The 25,441-nt window shown below is 48.8% G+C and overlaps 1 protein-coding gene across 1 annotated transcript in view; it reads left to right on the top strand.

Annotated features, from left to right (window-relative positions):
• The first annotated feature begins 769 nt into the window (after positions 1-769).
• Positions 770-25,441, top strand: part of LOC121021299 (F-box-like/WD repeat-containing protein TBL1X) — a 72,275-nt gene continuing 47,603 nt past the window's right edge. The window contains exons 1-2 of the mRNA XM_040461561.1: positions 770-879; positions 16,323-16,430. Coding sequence (XP_040317495.1) covers positions 16,373-16,430 — 58 coding nt within the window. The 5' untranslated portion in view covers positions 770-879; positions 16,323-16,372. The remainder of the gene's footprint in view (positions 880-16,322; positions 16,431-25,441) is intronic.

Consider the following 25,441-nt stretch of genomic DNA (forward strand, 5'->3'; position numbering starts at 1 on the left):
AAGATTCTTTTTTTGTTTTTTAATTTTTTTAATGTTCATGAGAGAGAGAGAGAGAGTTAGTGAGCGCACGAGTGAGCATGAACGGGTGAGGGACAGAGAGAGGAGGAGACCGAGAAAGCAGGCTTCGGGCTCTGAGCCGTCCGAACAGAGCCCGACGCGGAGCTCGAACCCACGAACCACAAGATCATGACCCGAGCCAAAGTCAGATGCTTAACCGACTGAGCCACCGAGGCACCCCAGGGAAAAAAGAGATTGTAATGTTACTCCTGTGTGTTGATGAGCACAGTATAGCCGAGGGTGTACCCCATGGACATGCGTGCAAGACCGTTACAAACGTCAGTGTGAACAATGTCTATAAAGTTTCCTTAAATCGTGTTTTCTTCTCTTAGAGGTGTGTACGGTTTAGTTTCCTGGTTGCATATGACACAGTTCCTAAAACAAAGGTATTTCAGATAGGCATTGATTATCATTTAAGGAGAGCAGTAGCATTGTCTGAACCAAAACTGATTATTTCCTTAGAGACTTTCCTTCCAGGATTTCTACGAGTTCAGTACCGACTGGCCATTCTCCTTCCCCTCTTTCACTTTGCAGGTAAAACTGCATAGTCTATGTTCAAGTGGAAGATGGAGATTATAACGTCATAAAATGTGTTTCGTTTGAGCTGAGATTTAAAAGGAAAACAATGTCACCGATTTGAAAAAGAAAACAAAGAAGAAGTAGGAGAGGCCAGAGGTGAATCATTCCCAAAGAATTTTAACTTTTTTCTTCAAATCTTCTCGTTTCTCCCCAGGCAGGTCCCAGCGGCCAGTTGGCAGTTTATCTGATCGGATGCTGGGGAGCTCACTGGTCCCGAGGTCTACACATGAAGTCACCGTAAAGGTGAGCAACCCACATGCTGTTGGGTCTTTGTCCTTTCACCTGAAGCCCCTTGGAGAAGTGGAAGGTGCCAGAACTGGACACTGTCTGTTCTAAAGTGGCATGTTTTCAAGTTGCAGGGGCTCCTCCTTGCTGACATTGAAGGCAGTAGATGGAACACCACGAAATCGTTACAGGCTATATGGTTAATTCTAAATGATGAATTCGCCTTTTATTGCCTTCAATGAATTTTGGATACTGAACCAGCTCTTCTAAACTTTTCTGGGTCTTACCAGGAGAGCATGACACCTTCTAAGACCAGTGTCAGCATTGTGAATTAAAATTAAGCCAAAAGATGCATTATAATCAGGCACACGGATATACGTTTTTGTCTCCTGTATCTTAATTTTGTGCTTCATTGGTTTATTTTTTGTAAGATTTTTTATTTTTATTTTTATTTATTAAAAACATTTTAATTTTTATTTATTGGGGGGGGGGCAGAGAGAAAGGGAGATACAGGATCCGAAGCAGGCTGCAGGCTCTGAGCTGTCAGCACAGAGCCCAGCGAGGGGCTCAAACACGTTAACCTTGAGGTCATGACCTGAGCCGAAGTCAGACACTTAACTGACTGAGCCACCCAGGCGCCCCTAATTTTATTTTTTTTAAGTAATGTCTCTACCCAACGTGGGGCTCACATTTACAGTCCTGAGATCGAGAGTCCCGTGCTCTGCTGACTGAGCCAGCCAAGCGCCCCTGGACTTTATTAGTTTCTTAATGTAATTTGTTTGTATCTGCAAATTGACTAGCTGGTTAACCTTGAAACTTATTAGAACAGCATGGGGTTATTACTTACATATCTAGGAGAAGATAAAATTTCTAGGAGAGCAAATCAAACAGACGCCAAGAGTGGAAGCCCATATGCCAAACTAAACCTGATGGCCAGTTCTACAAAAGTTGTCATTGTTTGGTAGGTGGGATTTTAGGGTTTGATTTTATTATTTACTTTTTGGTGTTTCCTGTGTTATTTACTTTTCATATTTACAATTTGGTCTTTCTCTATTCTTCGTAAAAATAATAAAACCCACAGAACCTTTACAATCTTAAATACATAAAGATGGAAATTTGGGCAAGACTTTTGCTTATTGCTTTAAAAAAAACGCAATTGGAACTAAAGTGATCCTAGTCCTAGATTTAACTGAAGAATCTTTTTGAGGTATTTTTTTGTTTAAAACCAGGTAATGCAAAACTGTTTAACAAAGTGAACATGTAAGAATCTTTAAAAATTTTTTTAATATACTTCTTTAAATGTTTATTTTTGAGAGAGAGGGAGCACATGTGCACACGAGTAGGGGAGGGGCAGAGAGACATGGGAACAGAGGATCTGAAGTGGGCCCTGTGCTTTCATTCAGCACATAGCCCGACGTGGGGCTTGAACTCACCATCCATGGGATCATGACGTGAGCCAAAGTAGGACGTTTAACCACCTGAGCCACCCAGGAGTCCCTAAATGTATAAGAATCTTGATATTTTACTCAAATATTTGAAAATTATTGTTTGCTAATGAGAACGTAAATTTGTAGGGGCACCTGGATGGCCCAGTCAGTTAAGCGTCCGACTCTTGGTTTCAGCTCAGGTCATGATCTCACGGTTCATGAGTTTGAGCCCCAGATGAGGCTCTGCACTGACGGTGTGGAGCCTGCTTGGGATTCTCTCTCCCTCTCTCTGTCCTTCTCCCACTTGTATGTGCGCGTGCTCTCTCAAAATAAACAAAAATTTGTAAAATGTTAATTAAGTTGAGCTTGTGATTGGCTTTAACCTAATATATTTTCAGGGTTCATCCATGTTGCAGCACGAGTCTTTCTTAATGGCCGAAGAATATTCCATCGTAGGGTTGTACCACGTCGTTTGTTGATCCATCAGTCGGTGGACATTTGAGTTGCATTTCCCTTTCAGTTATGAATAATGCTGCTCTGAACGTTTGGGTACAAGTTTTTGTGCAGACGTCTGTCTCCATTTCTCTTGGGTATATATCAGAGAGGAGAATTGCTAGGTCGTATGGTAACCGTGTTTAGAATTGTGGTGAACCGCCAGGCTTTTCCATGAGTATTTTTTGAAATGTAGTTGAATCATCTTCTGAATGTCAGAGAGAAGCTGGGAGAGGTCTGCTGGTCATCAGTGTTTTGACTGGGATTTAACTCCGTACTTAGGGAACACAAGGTTCCATTGAATGGAGCATACATTGAATTCCTGCCGTGTATGATGCACTGGTTTTGAGCTTTATAGATGACTTTGGGCTTTGGGTTTTTTGTTTTGGTGTGTTTTGTGTGTTTTTTTTGGTAGCCTTTGATAATTCATTGGGAAGTTTGTAAGATGCGCGTGGTCATTTGGGATGATTGCGAGGAAAGGCGCTCTGTTGAGTACTGACCACAGTACCTATCGTGCATGAGTAAGATTGGGAATCATCTGTGAATCACATCCCCTTTCTGTGTGTTGGGTGCTGTGTGTCAGAAAGTGACAACTAATCAATCATAAGCTCTCTTAGATTTACCTAATTTCTACACGTGTGCTCCTTTGAAAGCCATTCACAGCTGACCGTGGCAATGGTGTTTTCCTGCTCTTACTTTTAATATTTTAATTTTTTAAACTTTTTTATTTATTTTTGAGGGGGGGTGGGGGCAGACAGAAGGGGAGACACAGAATCCGAAGCAGGCTCCAGGCTCTGGACGCTGAAGGGAAGGAGCCACCCAGGTGCCCCACCTGCTCTCACTTTGAAAGCGGTTGGTTTGTTCATGAGAGCATCCACGGTTGGGGGCATCACCTCCGCTTAGCAGACAGGTAGCTTTCAAGCTGGGAACAGACAAGGCGGTTGTCGTCTTCGGTGGAGCAGGGAAACGGGGAGCAGGGGCAGCATTTTCTGTCAGGGACGAGAGTAAATAGTTTAGGCTTTGAGGGCCAGCCAGTCTCTGTCACAGCCACTCAACTGTGCTCTTGTGTAAAAGGAGCTATCGATCACCCGTAAATGAGTGAACGTGGCTGAGTGCCAATAAAACTTTATTTATGGACACTGGAATTTGAATGTCCTCTCAATTTCATGGGTCATAAAATATGATTCTTTTGATTTCCTTTTCAACCATTTAGAAATGTAAAACCTCTTTGTAGCTCGCAGGCCCCGCGAGGGGAAGCAGCAGGTGGGGTGTGGCCTGCGGGCCGCAGTCGGCTGACCGGCGCCTGGAGGAACGCACCTGTTTTATTTCTCCCTCTTCTGACTTGTGCTTTTTGAACTGGAGTAATCTGGAAGTGCGGTTCTGGAGGGCCCATGGCCGGGTTCAGACAGATGCCAAGCTGTGGTCACTTAGCAGAGGCGCTGCCCGTGTTCAGGGAGCGAAGACTTTTAGGAATTTGGGGGCCTTCCTGCCATGTAATGAGAAGTGGCCCTAACCGGAAGGTTCTCAGTCAGAGGCAGCCCCTCACCCCTCCCCAGGGCGGTAGGGAGCGGGGAGGACACTTGGCCACACGTGGACACATTTTTCAGGGGGAGGGCGCTACTGGCATCTAGTGGGCAGAGGCCAGGGATGCTGCTGGGCCTCCGACGGTGCTCAGGAGAGTCCCCACCACAGAGACTTAGTTGGTCCCAAATGTCAGTAGTACCGAGATTGGCCACACCCACTCACTATTCCTGTCAGTGCTTTATTTTGAATTTTAAATCTTACCAGCCTGTTTTTTTTTAAATGCTTATTTATTTATTTTTGAGAGAGAAAGAGAGCGAGAGAGAGAACGAGCAGGGGAGAGGCAGAGAGAGAGGAAGACACAGAATCCGAGGCAGGCTCCAGGCTCCGAGCTGTCAGCACAGAGCGCGACACAGGGCTCGAACTCCCGAACCGTCAGATCATGAGCCAAAGTTGGATGCTTAACCAACTGAGCCACCCAGGCACCCCTAAAATTTTTCTTTTTTCTTTATTTATTTTTGAAATGTTTTTATTAATTTTGAGACAGAGACAGAGCATGAGCAGGGGAGGGGCAGAGAGAGAGGGAGACACAGAATCCGAAACAGGCTCCAGGCTGTGAGCTGTCAGCCCAGAGCCCGACACGGGGCTCAAACCCACAAACCATGAGATCATAACCTGAGCCGAAGTCAGACGCTTAACTGACTGAGCCACACAGGTGCCCCTAACTCTTACCAGCCTTGTGGCTGTGAAAATGTAAGTTGCAGAGCATTTGATGACAAAAATGTAGTTCTACATTTGCCGACATAAATAGGAGGATCATTGCATTCTCATCTAATGCTTAGAGTCATAATATTCTAAGTGTTTTTTTTATTTCATTATATTTTTGTTCTTCATTTAAACTGAAACGTGAAAAGATGCTGTTATATGACGACTTAGGAGTTCTACACCACGTGAATGGGTGAGGCATTGCCTGCTTTTATATTTATAGAGAAAGCCACGGGGTTTATTTTTCAAAACTCCAGAGGCCACGTTATATGAGCCCATGACTCCCTAACACAGGAAAGGGAGCTCTAAAGGCCAAAGTAAATCCTGTGTAAGTGGGTGAAAATCAGAGTGTGTTAAGAGATCGCATAGCCAGCCTGTATGTCTTCCTAAAATCTGTTGGAGGGCCTAGTGTACGTTGTAGAGAAGCGGTTTCCAACTTCTCAGTCTTGAAGATAATTAAATTTGTAAATCGATGTACAGATTAATTGGAAGTGTTGGCTTAAACCAAAGTCATTAGAAAAAGAGTACTGTTATGTCTCCAAGGCAGTCTGCTCGGAAATCTTGGGTGCATGAGCTTGCATTTTAGTCTGGAGGGGGGGAAGAATAGAAAAGGGAGATTGTACGTTGGTCTTGGGACGCACACCGTCACAGCGAGAAGCAGCAGTGGTTTGCTGTTACTAGATTGGGCACTTTTAGGAAGACTTCCTCCTGGACAGGCAGAGAGAGATGTGTAAGCAAATACAGTGGCAAGTGCACAGAGTTTGAGACAGGACTCCGTGGCCACTTGGGAGGCACACAGATGGTTTTGGAGGTAACCCCGAGGGCCAAGGACTGGACGCCTTTCCTGTCACGTCAGCATCTGCCTTTGACGTGCACTTGAAGGCCCCGGCAAGCCATTAATTAACCCAGAAGGGCGGCTAAGCACAGAAAGGACCCTTTCTGAATGCCTCACCCGGGGATGTTTTTTATTCCGTGAAGAGAGCAGCATTATGTTTCTACGAAGAGAGCCCCTCCTCTCTGTCCTCCCCACCCTGAAGCCTCATTTCCTTCTTAGAAGCGCGGAGTCTTTTCTCATGCAGATTATTTCTGGAGACTCTGTGCCAGGTTTTAATTACATTTTAATGAATGTGAAAACAGTTCATGTGCATAGGAGAAAATTTGGAAAATACAAAAAGCGCACATAGGGAGATAAATCTAGCAAAATTCCACCCCCAGGACTAGATGTGAGACTCTTTGGGAGGGTTCTCTTCCATTTGTGTGTGTGGGCGCGTGCGTGCGCACGTGTGGATACAAAACAAAATTTATCATCGTGTGCATTTGAAACCTGCTTTTTTTGTATCTAACTCTGCATCGTGGATGTTTTCCCCGGTCATGAAGTATTCTTTTCGGGACTTCACCTCATTCCCCTGGTTTATTCCCGTATTTAAATGGTAGTATTGTTGGTCGTGACTCTGGTAATAAAATAATAGTTGTTTGATTTGATGTATAGGTTTGGGCCATCTGAGTGCAAATAAGTAAATAACTGTGAGATGAGTGGAAAATCTTTTCTTTAGGTATCTTTTATTACTATGAAATAATATATACGTATGCTCACTGGTAAACGATGGTAAGTCTAGAAAGAAAGCGGTCAAGATGAAACCACTGTTCATGTTTTCATGTATTCCCCCCCCCCACCGTTTTCCATGTGTATATTTGCCTATAATTGGGGTCAAACCGTAAATGCCGTAATTCATTGAACCCTCTTGTCATTGAACAGCGAAGTATTTCAACAGCTACACGTTGGCTTAATTACAGTCACGTGGGAGAAAGAAGTAATGCAAAGTGATAAGACCAGTCTGTTTCATCTCCAAAATAAGCTGGTCCCCAAGCAGGTTTTAGAAAAGGATTGTATGTAAATGTTAATACGTGCATTAAAAATTTGGGGCACGTGGGTGGTGGGTCTGTCCGTGAAGCATCCGACTTTGGCTCAGGTCATGATTTCATGGTCCGTCAGTTCGAGCCCCATGTCAGGCTCGGAGCTGGCAGCTCAGAGCCTGGAGCCTGGTTCCGATTGTGCGTCTCCCTCTCTCTGCCCCTCTCCTGCTCGTGCTCTGTCTCTCTCCCTGAAAAATAAACAAACGTGAAAAAAACATTTTTAACTAAAAAAAAAATTTCCTCTTAAACTGACCACTGATTGTAAAATAAAAGTAAACCCAGTTCCCGTTTGAAGGGAGGAAGACGTCCTGGGGGAAGTAGTCAGCAAGTTAAGACCCACTGCGTTGACGCCAGAATGTCCACGAAGAAAGAGAGAACGTGCCTTTTGGATGATGAGGTCATTGCCAACAGATTTGCTGGTGGCTCTGGCTCTTGGTCCTTGGGCTGCAGAGAGACAGGTCCCAGAGACCTGAGTCTTTTCCAGATTACTTGAACCCAATGGATTCTTCCAGCATCCACGCCAACAGGCTAATAGGGACGAGAAATGACACAAGCTTTTCTTCCATCCCTGGAGAAAAAGGGCTGCTTTAAAAGATTTTAAGAGACTATTTCATAATGGGGCAGATTGTTAACAGAGAAACTTTCCCCTGTAATGGTATCAGATTAGGACCTAATTACGTCCTTTAATGCCTGTGTGCTTTGCTCTCTATCTGGGGACAAGGCCAGCTCCCATATAGGTCCCTTGTGGTCATATCTTCAAGGTAATCAAGTGGCAGTTCCAGCTTGATGTTTGGGGCAGCCCTCTCCCTGCTAAATAAAACGAAACCCTTAAACAATATTTCTCTTGCGGCTGAACTTTGAACTAATTTGGGAAGGGAGCCGTGGTGAATAGGAGTTTCTGCCACCTTGCAATCACATCGCAAAATGAAGAAACTCGCCTTCGGTTTCTCGAAGGCTCTTCTGCCCAGATCGCTGCATGTGCTGGCATGCTTCCCCTCGCAGGCACCACAGACACGCCATGGGCCACACTCTTGGGTCTCCACCACCCCGCCTCCACCGCTCTGGTCTCCACCGCTCAGGTCTCCACCGCTCCTGCCTCCACCGCTCTGGTCTGGGAGCAGCTCAACCAGGGAGTGCTGGGGCCTTCCCCGTGCACTGAACAGCTCAGATCAGCCAGTTAAGGGGCATCATGTCACAACTGGGCCAGGCAACAAAGTAAACACAACTGCCCTAATTAAGAACCCCTCTGTTTGGGGGGTTATTTTTTGCTTTGTTTCTCCATGTGTTTGAGGCCAAGGAGCTGTCCCAGGGCCCCCAAAGCTTTCTTTTATTCTAGAACTGGAGCGGTTGGAGAGCATCCATGGGAGTTCTCAGAACTGGGGCTGGAAACAGATGCTGTTCCCGAACCGGTGAGGTGTTGAAAGTTGCCTTGTGTTGGGGCGCTTGGGTGGTTCAGTCAGTTAAGCATCCGACTTCGGCTCAGGTCATGATCTCACTGTTTGTGAGTTCAAGCCCCGCGTCGGGCTCTATGCTGACAGCTCAGAGCCTGGAGGCTGCTTCTGGTTCTGTGTCTCCTCCTCTCTCTGCCCCTCCCCTGCTTACACTCTTTCTCAAAAATAAATAAAAACATGAAAAATATTAAGAAAGAAAGAAAAAAGAAAGAGAGAGAGAAAGAGAGGAAGGAAGAAAGGAAGAAAGGAGAAAGAAGAGAAAGGAAGGGAGGGAGGGAGGGAGGAAAGAGAGAGAGAGAGAAAGAAAGAAAGAAAGAAAGAGAGAAAGAGAGAAAAGAAAAAAGAAAAGAAAAGAAAGAAAGAAAGAAAGAAAAGAAAAGAAAAGACCAAACAGTTGTCTTGTATCTCCAACGCATCCATGTTAGGAAAGGAATACACACCGTGAGGCCTCTGTGCATCGTGCTTTCTTCGACGGGTTTTAGAAGTTCCGCTTGCGGGTTTGGAGATCACCGATTAACTGTTCCCAGGAGAGCAGCTCTGAGTCCATTTAGTGAGGGTGGGGTGTCCTGCCGATCCCTCCAGAAGGCCCGTTTTGGTCGCTCTTTGGGGATGCACACAGTCAGCTGGATGGGAGGACGAGCTACCACATTCTGGATCTCTACTGTGCAGGAGGCCCTGCTCTGAGAATTTACAGAAAAACGTTTAACCCTCGCAGCCTCTTCCAGGCATAGGGGCTATTGCTATCCTCAGTTTGGAGATGAGAAACGGACTCCTGTGACCTGGCCGCCAACCTGGAGTTAGAAAGCGATGGCATTATGATTAGAAATCAGAGTTTCTGGCTCTTAGCCACCAGGCCCCCTGAATCCTGCATGAATCCCATGCTTTGACCCTGACTTTATTGCAGCCAGCACAGACCTCATGCGCCTGCTAAAAGTGTTCTTCCAGAGTGGAGAGAGGACATAGGCCGGCTTCTACCCGACATAATAGACATCGATGGCGTTTCATAGACACCAGCTTATCACAGATGGTGGTCTTCCTGCGCTGGGTCTAGGGGAGCATTTGGTAGATCATAAAAGGTCAAAATCGTTCTTGGATAGCAGCCCCCTCAGGCACGCGTGCGTGCGTGCATACACATGCGCACACACACGCGCGCACACACACACACACACACACACACACACACACGGCTCCTGTGCAGCTTTTCTCTTCCTATTCCCATGTTTCTCCCCCAACCTCATCTTCATCAGCAGGAATTGTGTTTCCCCTCTGCCAGACCTTCCCTTCTCAGGAGTTGGAGGCTGTCCATAATACTTTCGGGGGCTTAACTATTGGAGCCCTTCGTTGTTTGCGTAGATGTCTTACTAAATAGCTTAAAGACAGGTTGTGTGTGAATTTGTTTAATCCCTAGTATTTCTAAACACCATACCTTGAATATGGCAGACACCCAGAACTTTGTTCTATCACCCCCTCTTACACCATCTCCTTACGCACAGAAAATGCCGGGCAGACCATTTGTGCGCGTTGTTATTTGCAGTGGGATTTCGGTAAGTTCCGGTATAGGATTCAGTCATGCTTGGGTGACGTGAGCTGCTGCTTTGCAGTGTGAAGGCTTCCCGGCCTCTCCGCAGACCTTTCTTTCCCGGGAGGAGCACGTAGGAAACAACACACAGTGCTGACAGTTGAATAAAGTGCACAGCAAGCGTTAGGGCTGAGATGTGATTCGCGATGTCACAAGGCCTCTGGAAACTGTTCAGCCCCACCCCACCCCCGTGTGAAATGTGCCTTTACCTGTGTTCTCGCTTCAGATATCTGAGTGTTTGATGGAGGGAGCCAGGGCGAGGTGAAGTCGGGGGGTTCGTTCCTTGTGGGATTGTTATTTCGGCAGAAGTACGAGTGGCGGGAAAGGCCTTGAAAAGTGGCACACGTGGGCCACGCTGAATTGGCCCGGTGAGTGTGGCGCCCACAGCCTCCTCTGAGGGGCATGAGCATCCACGTGTATCTGTCCTTCTGGAAAGTGGATGCGACGGGGTCACGAGGACCCACGAGAAATGACCTGTGGCCCCGGTGTGCTTTTCCTTCCCCTTAAAATCAAACTGGTGGTTTCAGACGGTTCCACTTGTGTGACCTTGAAGCATGTACGTTAAAAAGCTGGAGGAGTCCGGCTCACAAAGACAAACAGTGGACAGAAGAGTGGGTGCCAGGGACCAGGGGGAGGGGGAAATGTGGAGTGAGTGTTCAGTGGGGACACAGTTCCGGTGTGGGAAGATGAGAAAGTTCTGGAGATGGATGGGGGGATGGTTGCTCAACAGCGTGAATGTACTCAGTGACGGTGAATTGTACATCGGAAGGTTATGATAGTAAATTATACGTGATGTATATTTTACCACGTTAAAAACAGAAGAGCAAGAAATAGAGCTGAACCATTCGTGTAAATTGAATCTCTGTCGTCTGATACAGAGAACTCAGGCCGTCCTGTCCTTGACTAGAAATTGTGGAAATGTAGAGCAGCTCATGTTAAGGAGTCCACAGCCTTGCCTTACAAATCTTTTCCATCCGCAAGAGCCATTTCACGTTTAAGCGAAGGCAGGAATGGGGGACTTGAGAAATGGTATCACTACCATTGAAACTCCTACTGCCTAAGCCGTTGCTTATGACTGAGTTTCGTAAAGAACAGGACAAGGGCTCCTTCCTTCCGTCTTCACTTATGGATGGCCTCAGAAAATGGCACCTGGGAAGGCGGGTGGCAGGAGAGGCAGAATGTCCTTGCTGACACTGAAATCAGAAGTGTTGCGTTGGCGGGGGCATCTGGGTGACCCAGTTGGTTGAGCGTCCGACTTCGGCTCAGGTCATGTTGTCGCGGTTCGCGGGTTCGAGCCCCGCATTAGGCTCTGCGCTGACAGCTCGGGGCCTGGAGCCTGCTTCGGATTCTGTGTCTCCCTCTCTCTCTGCTCCTCCCCCACTCACACTGTGTCTCTCCTTCTCTCTCAAAAATAAATAAACATTTTTAAAAATAGAAAAAAAGGAAGAAACGTTGTGTTGGGAATGCATCCTTGTGTTCAGAGCCGGTGAACTTGAATGCCTCTAGTACCTGAGCACTTTTTTATATGAAATTGTACAGCAGAACTCGGGGAGCGGGGGGAGATCCATCATTTTATTCTAACATCCATCTGTGAGATTTAGATCTTGTCTTGGAGAACAGAGGATAGGTAAGTTCTTTCCCACCCTTAATGAGTGGAAGTTGGTGAGGTTGGTCTAAAACAGTAACTTTTGGCCAATGAATCTCAGCCATTTGCCCCGTGGAGTCAAAAAAAGTGAAGTGAACCCTTCAAGACAACCCCCACTGCCTTCACATTCATTGCTTGGAGGGGTGGCAAACTAAGCACCCAGTTAATTGTTGGTTTCTCTTGATTTCAGTGTAATCAGACCCGTTGACGAGTTGAAGTGGACCGAATATTGCTGCTAGGTTTATGGTCAGTTCGGAGAGTGTTCTCATGTTTGTATTGAATAGTCTAAGAATATATATGTACATTTTACTGGTTACTGTAAATTCTTTTTTTTTTTTTCATTAGGTTTTAAAAGAAACATTTAATAGGGGCACCTGGGTGGCTCAGTTGGTTAAGTGTCTGACTTCAGCCTAGGTCATGATCTCTCTGTTCCTGAGTTTGAGCCCTGCATCAGGCTCTGTGCCGACAGCTCAGAGCCTGCTTCAGATTCTGTGTCTGTCTGTCTGTCTGTCTGTCTCTCTCTCTCTCTCTCTCTCCCCCTCCCGCATTTGCACTCTGTCTCTCTTTCTCAAAAATAAACATTAAAAAAAATTAAAGGAACAGTCATTTAATTTTTATACATTTATGTGTATGTGTGTGTATGTGTGTGTGTATATATATGTATAGAGAGAGAGAGAGAGAGAGAGAGCGAGCCTGTGTGAGCAAGGGAGGGACAGAGGGAATCCCAAGCAGGCTCCACACCATCAGCACAGAGCCCACCACAGGGCTCGAACTCACAAACCGTGCAATCGTGACCTGAGCCGAAACCAAGAGTCGGCTGCCCAGCTGATGGAGCCACCCAGGCAGGCGCCCTGAAGAAACAATCATTGAAAAGCTAGTTAGGTGTTCAGTTGTGTGTAGGGTAATTGATCCAGCTACTAGGATTTGTTTTTCTTTTGTTTTGCTTTTTTTAGAGAGAGAACGGGAGAGGGGCCGAGGGAGAGAGAATCTTGAGCAGGCCCCACATTCAGCGCAGAGCCCGACGTAAGGCTCAGTCCCGCAACCGTGAGGCCATAACCTGAGCCGCAATCAAGAGTTGGATGCTTAACTAACTGAGCCACCCAGCCGCCCCCAATTACTAGGGTTTTGGGGGTTGTTTTTTGTTTTTTGGTTTTTTTAATTAAACTATACAGCTCAGGTAGAGCACTTGGGGGGACATAGGGCAAGTCTCGTTGACCACGTGACATTTCACCTGGTTCTCTTGCAGGCCACGGCTGGTTTCTGTTTTCTTTTCTCAGCTGCTTACAAGTCAGAAAGCCTTTAAAAAGTTAACACTGTGTTGGGAAAGCCTTATCCTGACTTATAAACTTAGAAAAATTGGTCCATGATAGGAAAGCTGAGGATGGTGCGTAAAGAGAAAGAGGAGCGGACTGACAAAAATTGCCCCCAGTCCCTGGTGTCTTACGGATGTCGTGTCCCCTGCTCCGCGGTCCCGTGCGGTCACATGTGCAGACACGTGTGTTTATCAGACGCTTGGGGCTGGGGAACGAGAAGCAGCTTCTTGCAGGTGCATCATCTCGAAACACTTTCTCCGTAGAAACCAAAAGAGATCTGACTGCTGAAGGAAGAACTCCGCGTTTCACTTTCTGATGAACATACCGGTGATCTTGTGGGAAGATTGGACGCAGCCTGTTAGGAAAAGCCCAGCTCTTAGGCTGCGTTTTCAGCGATCTCTTGTGGGGGCTTGGCCGCGGCCTTAAGCGACACCTGTGAGCTAGCGGCACACCGCGTACGACTCTGTCCGTGCATTTTCGTTTCCATTGCAAACACAACGTGCTGGTTTTTCTTCTCCAGAAGTGTTCTCGGCCAGCAGCACTTTTGTAGTTCGGACCGTTTGGCAAAGTCTGGAGACGTTTTTGATCGTCAGAACCATGGCGGGTGGGAGCTGGTGCTGGCACCTAGCGGGTGGAGGCCAGAGAGGACACTCAGCAGCCTCCGGTGCACAGCACAGCCCCGTAACAGAATCCTCTGGCTCCACATATCTAAAATGCTGACATTGAGAGCCTGATGATTAGATTTTGCTTCTTTCTTTTCTTGGGGGGGGGGGCGGGCAGAGAGAGAGAGAAAGAGAGCAAGAGAGAAAGAATGTTAAGCAGCCTCCACGCTGGGTGTGGATCCCCGATACAGGACTCAAGCCCTCACGCCTGTGGGATGGTGACCTGAGCCAAAATTGAGGCTTGGGCGCTCAACTAACCGAGCCACCCAGGCACCCCAGATTTTACTTATTTCTAAGCACCCAACGTGACAGAATAAACGACGACGTGACTCGGGGTGGTGTCTGAGTCCTTTCACGCTGCTGTGGCAACATACAACAGATGGGGCAGCTTAAACGTCACGTTTATTTCTCGCGGCTCTGGGAGCTAGAAGTCCGAGATCCAGGCACTGGCAGATTTGGGATCGGGTGAGGACCCACTTCCTGTTTCCTCCATGACGTCTACTCATTGTGTCCTCACTTGGCAGAAGGATGAGAGCTCTCTGGGGGTCTCTAACATATAAGGGCGCTAATCCCATTCGTGGGGGCCCCACCCTCATGACCTAATCACCTGCCAGTGGCCCCACCTTTGAGCACATAGTGAATTCATCATTGTAACTGACTCATTACTGCCCCGCTCAACGTCAGCTCAGCATCAGCAAAAGTCCGTTCAGGGTTAGCCTTGTGTGGGGCACGATTTTGTTATTGTTTACATTGTCTCCCCTCAGTAATGTTTTTGTTTCATTTGGTTATGCTCCGATCTCATAGTTTTTTTATTTAGCCTCTCATATTTTCTAATGCTGTCTTACAAGTGAATTTCCCAGAATTCAAACAAATCTCAGGACAGATCTGTATTTCGGCTGTCAGATTTTCTCTTCAGTGTATACAGAAGCACAGAATATCACCAAATTAACTAAACGTAAGCATTTTTAAAAATTAACTTTTTTATTCATTTTTGAGAGACAGAGACAGAGTGCAAGGTGGGGGTGGGCAGAGAGAGGAGATCCAGAATCTGAAGCAGGCTCTGGGCTCTGAGCTATCAGCACAGAGCCCGACGCCAGACTCGAACTCATGAACCACGGAATCACAAGCTGAGCCGAAGTTGGACGCTCAGCCGACTAAGCCACCCAGGCGCCCCAACATAAGCATTTTTTGAGTGGCAAAATTCTGGTAACTACAGTGAGAATTGGAATAACCCAAGAGGCAGTCATGTTGCTTGTCTTCTGCTGCCTGTTGCCACGGGTGCAACAGCCAGAAACAACACATTGCTTCTCCCGAGTCTAGGCACGCCTTTGCTGGGTCCTCTGCTCAGGGTCTCACAGGGCTGTGGACAACCTGGTGGCTGGGCTGCATCTGCGTTTGGAGCTTGCCTGTCCCTCCATCCCGCCCCCAAGTTTCCACCTGCCTTCCAGCTATCCGGAGGTCTCTGCCAGACCAATGCAGTGAGCTCTGTGACAACATACAAAAGTTGGGGTTCCTCTTTGTCCATGCGCCGGTGTCCCGAGATGTGGCTTCTTCATAGAAATGACGTCAAGTGGACGTGCACCCTTTACTCCTCATTCACGATTGGTTTCCTTCTCCGTGCTACGGACGGGCCCATACGCAGAGCGACTATCAGCTTATCGCTTAAACTCGGCAAGTGAAGGGTATTTTGATTAATCATTTTTCTAGAACAACAGGTATGATCCAGTCAATGTGGTTACCTGCCCTAGGGGTGTTGACATGACTTCTAGTCTGCTCAGGCATCTTCTGTGTCTCTGGAAAAGCGTGTAGTGTTCTATCTGACCACGTCCATCAGAATGCACCTCAGGAACACAGTCATGCTCATTACCAAGTACGTTGTCATGTACGCAGCACACACGTGATTTTTATTGAATAAAAAGTTGGGCTTCGTGGGGCGTCTGGGGGGCTCAGTGGGCCTGACTCTTGGTTTCAGCTCAGGTCATGATCTCATAGTCCGTTGTGACACTGAGCCCCAAGTTGGGCTCTGTGCTGGCAGCACGGAATCTGCTTGGGCTTCTCGCTCGCTCGCTCGCTCGCTCGCTCTCAGTCTCTGCCCCTTCCTGTGTGCACGCGCTCTCTCTCTTCCTGTCTCTCTCACTCTCTCAAAATAAATAAGCATTAAAAAAATAAGTCGGGGGGCGCCTGGGTGGCTTGGTCGGTTAAGCGTCCAACTTTGGCTCAGGTTGTGATCTCACAGTCCGTGAGTTTGAGCCCCGCGTTGGGCTCTGTGCTGACCGCTCAGAGCCTGGAGCCTGTTTTGGATTCTGTGTCTCCCTCTCTCTGCCCCTCCCCTGTTCATGCTCTCTCTCTGTCTCAAAAATAAATAAATGTTAAAAAAAAAAATTAAAAAAAAAATAAGTCAGATTTTGTTTCCATTATCTGTTGGCCCTGAATTTGTCCCCATCAGTGTGGTTTGTGCCTGACCCTCCCAGCCTTGTAAAGTACACCAACACTTCTTTCGTTTTTTTAATTTTTTGAAACCTTCGTCCTGGATGCGTTTATATTGATATTTGTTATTGCAAAGTTATAATTACCTTCATGGTTATAACGTCACATCACGGGTGTTATTTCTTTAGTTGTCTCAGCGAGATGCAGTGACACAAATACAGGCAGTGTTTCAACACTCTCTCCACTTTCTCCTGTCGTCTAACAGAGGGCGGCTCCCGCATCGTAAAGACCTCGTCTCCGCGAGGTGAGGCTAAGATGAGCATAACCAGCGACGAGGTGAACTTCCTGGTGTATCGCTACCTCCAGGAGTCAGGTAAGAGGCTTGGGTGTCTGTCAGCAGGGGAGTCCTCTTCAACATGCCACGTGCAAGTCTGCCAACCGTTGGGCCGGAAAACCAGGCCGTAGGAAAAGAAGAGCAAACAAACGACGTTCTTATTAAGAGAGTTGAAAAAGAGAAGGCTCCGGGGCCGCCCCGTTCCCGGGATGGGGTGGGGAGCGCGTTCTTTTCTTCCCTTGATATTTCTGTCCGGATGAGATCAGATTGGAGTTAAGGTCAAGAGCAGTTGGGATGGACGTCGAGAGTGGGGTAGCGGAGGGAGCAGCGGCGCTTGGCTTCCTGCACGGTGAGGGCGTCTGTGGACTAGTCTGTCGTCACGATGTGTCTGTCTGTGAACCTCTCAGACTTGGAACCAGTGATCTGTTGAGCCCCTGAACCACTCCCCCAAATGGACCGTTGTCAGTTTCCCAAAACGTAGGAGTAGTTCCGGTTTCTTCCAGCACTTCTGATTAGGACCAAGATGTTACTCGGCAGTAAGCAAAGACCGGGGCAGATACGTGTTCCCTGCGGACACAGTGGACCTTGTGAGTAGCGTCTGCTATCCTCTGGGAGGAGGGGAGGGGCTGACAAGCACCCGGGGCCCGGGGTCTGGCCTGGCTTTGTCACAGGCCAGCCACAGTCCTCTGAGGAGCCCTGTGATGCCTCAGAGCGTGGATCCCCCCCATTCCTCGATGTCGCAGATGCCCCACACAGCGGAGCCTCACCACAGTGTCGTGGGCTGCTTGTGGGTGCTTTGTTTTGAATTCTCAAGAGTCTGAATTCTTCTTAAATTCACGTTATTAGGTTTTTAATGAATTTCTAAAATGAATATTGTCTTCCGAACTTTAAAATATTTCATTCGAGACGTACACGACGACGTTCGTGGAGGACATCCTACCCCTTCCGGTACGCGAGTTGGCGCCTGTGTGCGACCCTCCTCTGTCGTCCCCTCTCTCTCTTCAGTGGTAACTGCCCCTCCTGGGTTTTGCACTTGCCGTGTCTGCGATGGCTTCCTAAGCAGTGGGCGTACAGATGTATTAGTTTGCCCCGGCTGCTGTAACAAAGTACCACGGACCGGCGCGGCTTGAACAGAAATACGTTGTCTCACGTTTCTGGGGAACCAAAGTCCAAAATCAGGGTGTGGGCAGCCTTGGTTCCTTCTGAAGCCGCCGAGGGAGTCTGTTCCATGCCTGTCTCCCAGCTTCCGGTGGTTTGCTGGCCGTCTTTGCCTTTGTTGTCACGCGGCCTCTCCCTGTGTGCCTGCACCCCTGTCCAAATTGGTCAGATTTCTCCTTTCTGTAAATCTTCCTTCCGAGATTCTCTCCTTTTGGAAACAGCCGTCCTGGATTAGGGCCTCCCTGTAGTCCAATAAAAACCCATCTTAGCGGGGCGCCTGGGTGGTTCAGTCGGTTAGGCGTCCGACTTCAGCTCAGGTCACGATCTCGCGGTCCGTGAGTTCGAGCCCCGCGTCAGGCTCTGGGCTGATGGCTCGGAGCCTGGAGCCTGCTTCCGATTCTGTGTCTCCCTCTCTCTCTGCCCCTCCCCTGTTCATGCTCTGTCTCTCTCTGTCTCAAAAATAAATAAAACGTTTAAAAAAAAAATTTAAAACCCACCTTAGCATAACATCTGCAGCGACCGTGTTTCCGGATAAGGTCACTTTCTGAGGTGGACCAGGGCTTAGGACTAACTTAGGAATTTGGGGCGGGATCAATTCAGCCCCTAACTCTTGGTTTTGCACGTGTTTGAGCCTTTTACGCTTGATATCCTATCATTTATGTTCCGCAACTTGGTCTTTCAAGAAGGAAACCAGTTCCTGAGCCTCCACCTTCCAAAGACACACGGACAAGAGTGAGGGGCAAGCGGCATGTGAGCCCCTGGGTCCTGGCTCTTCCTCAGTCAGCCTGCAAGGTGTGGCATCCAGACCACGTGGCTCAGGCTCTGAGCCTTGAACAAGTTATTTACCCCCACGAGCGTCCCCTTCTGTGCAAAAATGGTTAACCTGGGCCATAGTACTGGAGTTCACTGGACACGTGGCATCATAGAACAAACCCCTCTCCCCGTCCAAGCCTGGATACCTGTGCCTGGGGACCCCAACTAGCACTTTCCATGGAAGGTGCACACTCTTTCTCCATGTAGATTGAGTCACTTGGAGTAGCTGGTCCCAGGCATAGTGTGACAGAAATTGATAAAACGTGTATGACCTCAGCCCCGGGGATTGGGGAAGTCACTAGTACTGATCTCCTACCTTATTGTGGGGCATTGCTCACCTGAGCACAGGTGCTCTCCTGTGACACAGCAGATACACTCTCAGAGCCATGTGCTTCCCTGTCGACTTCCACCATTGAATTCTGAATTCGAGATGCCTTTCTTTGTTTTTGTTTTTTTTTTTTTTTAATTTTTAATGTATATTTACTTTTGAGAGAGAGAGACAGAGCATGAGAAGGGGAGGGGCAGAGAAAAAGGAGACACAGAATCCGAAGCAGACTCCAGGCTCTGAGCTGTCAGCACAGAGCCCAACATGGGACTCAGGTCCATGAACTGGGAGATCATGACCTGAGCCAAAGTCGGATGCTCAACCGACTGAGCCACCCAGGCACCCCCAAGATGTCTTTCTTTTAAAACCCCTCTGCACGAAGATACAGTCAGAATATGTGGTAAAACCTCGAGCTGAACTTCAGCATGAATAAACGGTGTGGGAGAGATACCTAAGTGTGGCCCGGAGCGAGGGTTCTGGGTTGGCTGGTCCCTGGGGCCCGAAGCACTCCAGCAGGAGAGCTGCTGGCCTCTTTGCATAAACACAGAAACCATCCCTGCCCCAGAAAGGCCACACTTCCTTTTCGTGTGTGTGTTTACACGCGGCTCCTGTTTGTGGCCAAAGCTTCCGTAACCAGGCAACCGAGGAAGGGAGTTGGGGGACGGGATGGATAGGATATCACTGGGGTGGATTTTATGTCACAACTGTGAACGCCTGTCCTCTCTGTCACAATCCTTATCGACCGTCCCACATGTCGCGTGGGTATTTAAGAAAGCCATGCTTGAGCTTCGTGACCACAAGGCCTGGACTTGACCCGAGTCCTCCCATAAGGACAAGTTCAAAAGCAGGGAGAGAAGAAATGCCACATTCAAGTGTTCCTTTTGGGGTCATTCTATATGTTCATTTCAAATCCTAAAGATTTGATGAAGCACGTATTGATTGAGGGCCCATCAGGTGCAGAGAGCACCTTCTCAACCTTCCAGTGTCTTCTTTCTAGCTGCAGAATCGGGGTTGGGGCGTTGGGGGTGCCTGGTGGTTCAGCCGGTCGAGCATCTGACTTCGGCTCAGGTCGCGATCTCATGGTTTGTGGGTTCAAGCCCCACGTCGGGCTCTGTGCTGGCAGCGTAGAGCCTGCTTCAGATTCTCTGTCTCCTCCTCTCTCTGCCCCTCCCCTGCTCATGTTCTTTCTTTCTCAAAAATAAATAAACATTAAAACGGGGGGGGGATGGTTGGGGAGAAAACACACCCCTTGAGCATACGTCTCCTTCAGGCATCTCTGCTCTCCCCCACGTACCTCCAGCAACTCAAAAATAAGTCCTGTGTGAACATAGGTGACTCATTCCTCCGCACCTACCCATCCAGCTTTCCCTGCCAGACGACTCCAGGAGGTTCTCTGTTTCCGAGAACCCCTCTCGTGCAGCAGGGTCCCATCCTTAGGCCTTGTGTGGAAGAAGGCGGGTGCAGGGGAGGGAGGGAGGAGGTGGTCAGCGGATGGCTTTACAGTGAGCTAGACAGCTAGTTCTCTGGTCTGTGTGCTCTTAGCCTCACTGCACGGGGACAGACCCACCAGGTTCCAGCCCACCTTCACGGGTGCAGCGAGGGACAAGTTCCCCGAACCACGGTTGCTCCTAGTCCCGGCCACCTGAGCCACAGGGGAGAGCCCGCCTTCTCTGTGCCGAGCCAGTGGACAGCGTTCCTGGCCCTCCTGTCTCTAGCAGCTTCTGTCCTGGATCCTCTGTATCGGTGAGGACGCTGTGAATCCCCAAAGGAATATTTGTCTCCCCGATGGCAGGAAGGCAGTGTATTGAAGATGATCCCTTCCTTGTTGGGAGAATCCAGGTCACGTGACTTCAGACTTGGGAAAGAGTCCCCAAAATGGGCTTACCTCATTTGTCTGCCCACGAGCGGCAGAATTGAGATCCTCTTAGATCTTCCCTGGCCCTCGCCTGGAAGTGAGGAGGTAGATTCCAGACCCAGAGGAATATCCCACGACCGTCAAGGCAGACGGAGATGCCTTGTTACCGTCGTTAGTTGTCTGAAGCAGGGGCCTCGCCCAGGAAAGGACTCAATAGATACTCTTGGTTTGTGACATCTCACGGTAGTGGCTTCCGGGCTCCCTGAAGGATGAAAGTGCTGGTTGGTAAGCAAGGCTTTTATTTATTTACTTATTTTTAATTTTTCTTTTTAAATGTTTATTTCTGGAAGAGAGAGAGAATGTGAGCAGGGGAGGAGCAGAGAGAAGGAGACCGAGAATCCCCAACAGGCTCCTTGCTGTCAGTGAGCTGTGAGTGCAGAGCCCGACTCGGGGCTCGAACCTGTGAACCGCGAGATCGTGACGTGAGCCAAAAGCAAGACTGAGACGCTTCACCAAGTGAAGCGTACCACCAAGTGAAGCGTACCTCCTCAGTCAGGAGGGCTTTTAAGTTAAGCAGTGAGAAACGTGAATTGTCAGCCACAGCACCCAAGTGGACAAGGTAGCTTTTGCCTGACTTACGGCAGTCCCGCTTCGAGGGGTAAGACTCCGCCGACCTCTGCCTCGTGGTGGTTAATCGTGCGGTCACTCTTGCTGTCTGGGCCATTGTAGGAGACACAGATGATGGCGGGGCGCCGTCCCACCCAGCCCTAGGCCCGCTTCACGCTCTGAGCCAGATAGAGGCAGGGAGCGAGCCCTGCGAGGGTCTCAGGCTGCCCCGGCTTCTGTGAGCAGCGTCTCCAGATCCTGGATGAATCTGGGCTTGTTTGCCCCTGCTTTTTTCTGAACCCAGTGTGGGAGGCTGGCATGTGTTCCGGCTCCGTGTGGAAAGTGGGAGAATTCAGTGAGTCCTTGTAAGCATAAGTGTTTCCTCTTTTGCTTCATTCCAAAGTCCAAATTGTAAAGAAAATATTTTCTCCGAGATGAAACCGACTGAGCCACTCGACTGACTGAGCCACCCGGACACCCCTGTTTTATTTTTTTAACGGAGACCTAGTTTTCATGCGCTAAAATTCACCCTTTCTAAAGTACAGGTTTGCACCTTTTGCCAAACGTTTCTGGTCACGTAAACAGCAGTACAAATGAGATCGGAGAAAAGTCCATCCCCCCCCAAAAAGTCCCCCGGGCCCCTTGGTAACCCAGCCGTCTCCCCACCACAGCCCCTGGCGACCAGCGCTCTGTTTCCTGTGCACGTAGTTTTGCCTTCGTGAGAACGTCGTGTCGATGAAATGGTAGGGGGTGTAGCCTTCAGAGTCCGTGTAACACAAGGGAGATTCGGTCACGCTGTCGGATGCCCTGGTCGGTGGTTCTCTGTGGTGAGTAGTGTTCCTTTTTAAGACCACGTAGCAGTTGGCTTGTCCGTCTCTCGTTGAAGAACATTTGAGTCGTCCCCAGCTTTTCCCGATCACGGCTGAAACAACCAGAGACATCTGCATACAGTGTTTTCGTGTGAACGTAGGTTTTCGTCTCTCTGGGGTGAGAATCTAGGTGTGGGATTGCAGACCCCTTGCTAAGTGGAGGCTGAAGGTTATCAGGAGCCGCTGCTGCGTCCTTTTCTGTCTCGCTGGGCAGCAAAGCACTTGAGAAACGTCGGTCGTTTTACAGATTTGATGAGGGCTGCAGGGCTACCTGGAAACCCGGTAAACGGACATTAGCCCCGGCAGACATACGTGCAGGACACAGGTGAAGCTTCCTCTTTGGGTTTTAAAGTAGCCTTCTTGAACCTGCACGGGGTAACGGTTTTCGCCAGTGACTTTCACCCAGAACTGCTGAGTGACAGAGCATCACCGTGCACAACCTTCTCCTCCTTCAGCATCGTAACTTCACGCATAAAAATAGAAAAGTCTGCAGCCCGGCCAGCCGGCCGGTGGGTACGACTGGGCGTCTGGGCTGGGCGTGTGTCCATCTGTGCGTGCTTCCGGGCAGAGAGCGGCGTTCCTGCGGATGGGGCCCTGGGCAAGGCAGACACTGACACGCTCCAGGTGTGGATTCAGGTATTTCCCCACCTCGAGTTTTGTGACCGTCATCAGAGAACGGGCCACAGAGAACGGGCAGACGCTTCACAGAACCAGTCGCCGACCGCGGTGGCGGTTCTGCTGTTGGAAGAGAAATGCAGGTGACACAGCCTTTTGTCCCTGCGGCTACCGTAGCAGGCCGCGCGGCCCCAAGGGCTGTCCTTGTAAACATTTCAGACAATAAAAGGAACTTATCATCACAGTAGGTGGTAAAACATGGATAGATATCACAAATCACCAGGAAGATGAACTTCGTTCTTCATTCTGAAGCGTTTCAGATAGGATTGAAGACTCCTTATACACGGAACTTCTTTCCTGATTTGTCAGGATTTGTCATCGAGAGGCTGGTTTATTATACGTGTTTCTCGTCTCCGTTAACGTCACAATCCATGCAGACGGGAGCGTTGACGGTTTCCTGCAATGAAAGACTGCATCTTAGACGGGTTCTGTTTTCCTCAAGAGCCGTATCTGCACACGTGTTGACTAGCTATGTAGAATTAGGCGTGTTTCCTCTGACTTACGTAACATACGCATGGTTCTCTATTTGCTTATCGTCCTTACATAGTTTAGGGTGTGTGTCAGCCAAGAAGGAAAGGGAACTATTATGTACTCGGACTTTCAAGGTTGACAGTAGAACTCAGATGCCATTTCTCACTCATTTCATGGAGCTTCTAGGCCAAGACCGATGATAAAGATTCCCTGGCCAGGTGGCAGGCACCCTTTTGTGTCCCCGCTGCCCGTCTATGATGTCAGTGTGGTTAGGACATGAGAGGAGAGTGAATATTGCTTAGGTGGCGTTTTCTCTCAACCGCGAGCCCCGGCACAAAACTAAAGATGGTTCAGTCCTAAACATACAGAAAAACTTTTACTTTCCAGAAAGAGTATGGAGCCGTTTAAAAATCATGCGTGTGCACACAGCCACTTCCCGGGATCAGGTCAGGAAAGAAGCCTGTTTGGATAAGAGAGCGCGCCAGGATTCCAATTTTATTAGAATCTTGTTTGGTTAAAGACAGTGAGCAGTTCATATTGGGTGTCCTTTCTGTTCCCACTCAGCATCTCAGGCTTATGAGCTTATAGCAGGAGGGGTGTTGGAGAACGTCCTGGGAAGATGTGCTATCTTCCTGTAGAGATGAGCTCCTCCCTTTAGGGGTGCAGTAGTATGTTCTCTTTTTTTTTAATGTTTGTTTATTTTTGAGAGAGAGGGAGGGAGGGAGAGAATCCCAAGCCACTTTTGTGCCATCAACGCAAATGCGGGGCTCAAACTCACAAACTGTGAGATCATGGTCTGAGCTGAAAGCAAGATTCTGACGTTCAACCAGCTGAGCCACCCAGGCGCCCCAGAATGCTCTTTTAGAAAATCACTGTGGAAGCAACCCCCGTGTCCATGGACGGGGTGAACAGATAAACAGAACGTGCTGTGTGCACACTATAGAATGTGACTCAGCCTGACCAGAGGGGGGGTCATTCTGACTCCTACTACAGAGTGGACGGACTTTGAGGCCATGATGGCGAGTGACATAAGCCAGACACAAGACCGATAACTGTGCTAATGGTCTGCTAACGTGAGGTATCTGAACCGTCAAAGTCATAGAGACGGAAAGTAGGACACAGGTTATGGGGGGGCCAAGAGGGCAGAGTGGGGACTTAGTGTTCCATGCGGACAGTCTGGGAAGATGACAGGGTTCTGGAGTTGTGCGCTCGGGGTGTTTGCAAGCAGTGTGAGAGTACTTAATGCCACTGACCTGTGCACTCAGAAATGGCAAAGTCAGTACATTCTGTGTTACGTGTATCTTACCACAATTTTGTAATAAGTCACCATGTTATAGGTGAGAAGTTTCATGTATAGATTGTTTCAGAGTTTGGAATCTCAACAGAAAGTGGGGAAGCCACTTGAATTCCACACTGACGATACCACATTTGAGGGCCTTTTAAAGACTTTTTAAGTTTATTTATTATTGGAGAGCGAGAGAGACAGCGTGAGTGGGGGGGGGGCAGAGATAGAAGGAGGTAGAGAATCCCAAGCAGGCTCCACGTCGCCAGCGCAGAGCCCGACGCAGGGCTTGCACTCACCGTGCGATCAGGACCTGAGCCCAAACCGGGAGTCAGATGCTTAACCGACCGAGCCACCCAGGCACCCCCGAAGGGCTTTTTAATAGAACCCTGCGGAGTTTGGAATGGGTCCTTGGCACACACACTGTCATTTGTAAGCTGGATTGCTGTCTGACAAAACCCAGTTCGTTAAAAACCAGAAAATAGCAGCTGAATTCGTAATAGCGGTATCCTGGAACGTCCCCAGATGTGCCCTGGCGGGCGGCTGGCTAAGCAGACTGTATGCAGCTGCCCACCTTGAGGGCTCTCTCGGCAGTGAGGAGGGATGTGCTGTGGGTACGTGCCACAGCCCGGATGCCTCACCAGGGAGATGTGCTGGCTCATACAAGCCAGTATCGGAACGCCCCATTCTGGATGGTTCTACTTACCGAACTTAAAATGACAAGTCTGTAGACGTAGCAAAAAGGGTAGTTTGGGGGAGTTCTCTCGTGCTGATGGAGAAGCTCTGGGTCTCGACCGTGGCGGTGATCGTGCATGTGGACACACGTGTGGAGGTCAGGAGGTTTGCAGTCTAGTGACCAGGCAACAAGAAGTCGTGTTGGTTTTGAGATTGTAGTACATCAAGATAAGACGTCACCACTGGGGAGAGGCAGGGTGACGCGGAACACGGGATTCGACCATTTTGGCAGCTTTTCCTGACTCCACAGTATTTCCAAAT

Source organism: Herpailurus yagouaroundi, unplaced genomic scaffold (genome assembly GCF_014898765.1).
Source record: "Herpailurus yagouaroundi ecotype Mexico unplaced genomic scaffold, PumYag 293, whole genome shotgun sequence".
NCBI classification, from domain to species: Eukaryota; Metazoa; Chordata; class Mammalia; order Carnivora; family Felidae; genus Herpailurus; species Herpailurus yagouaroundi.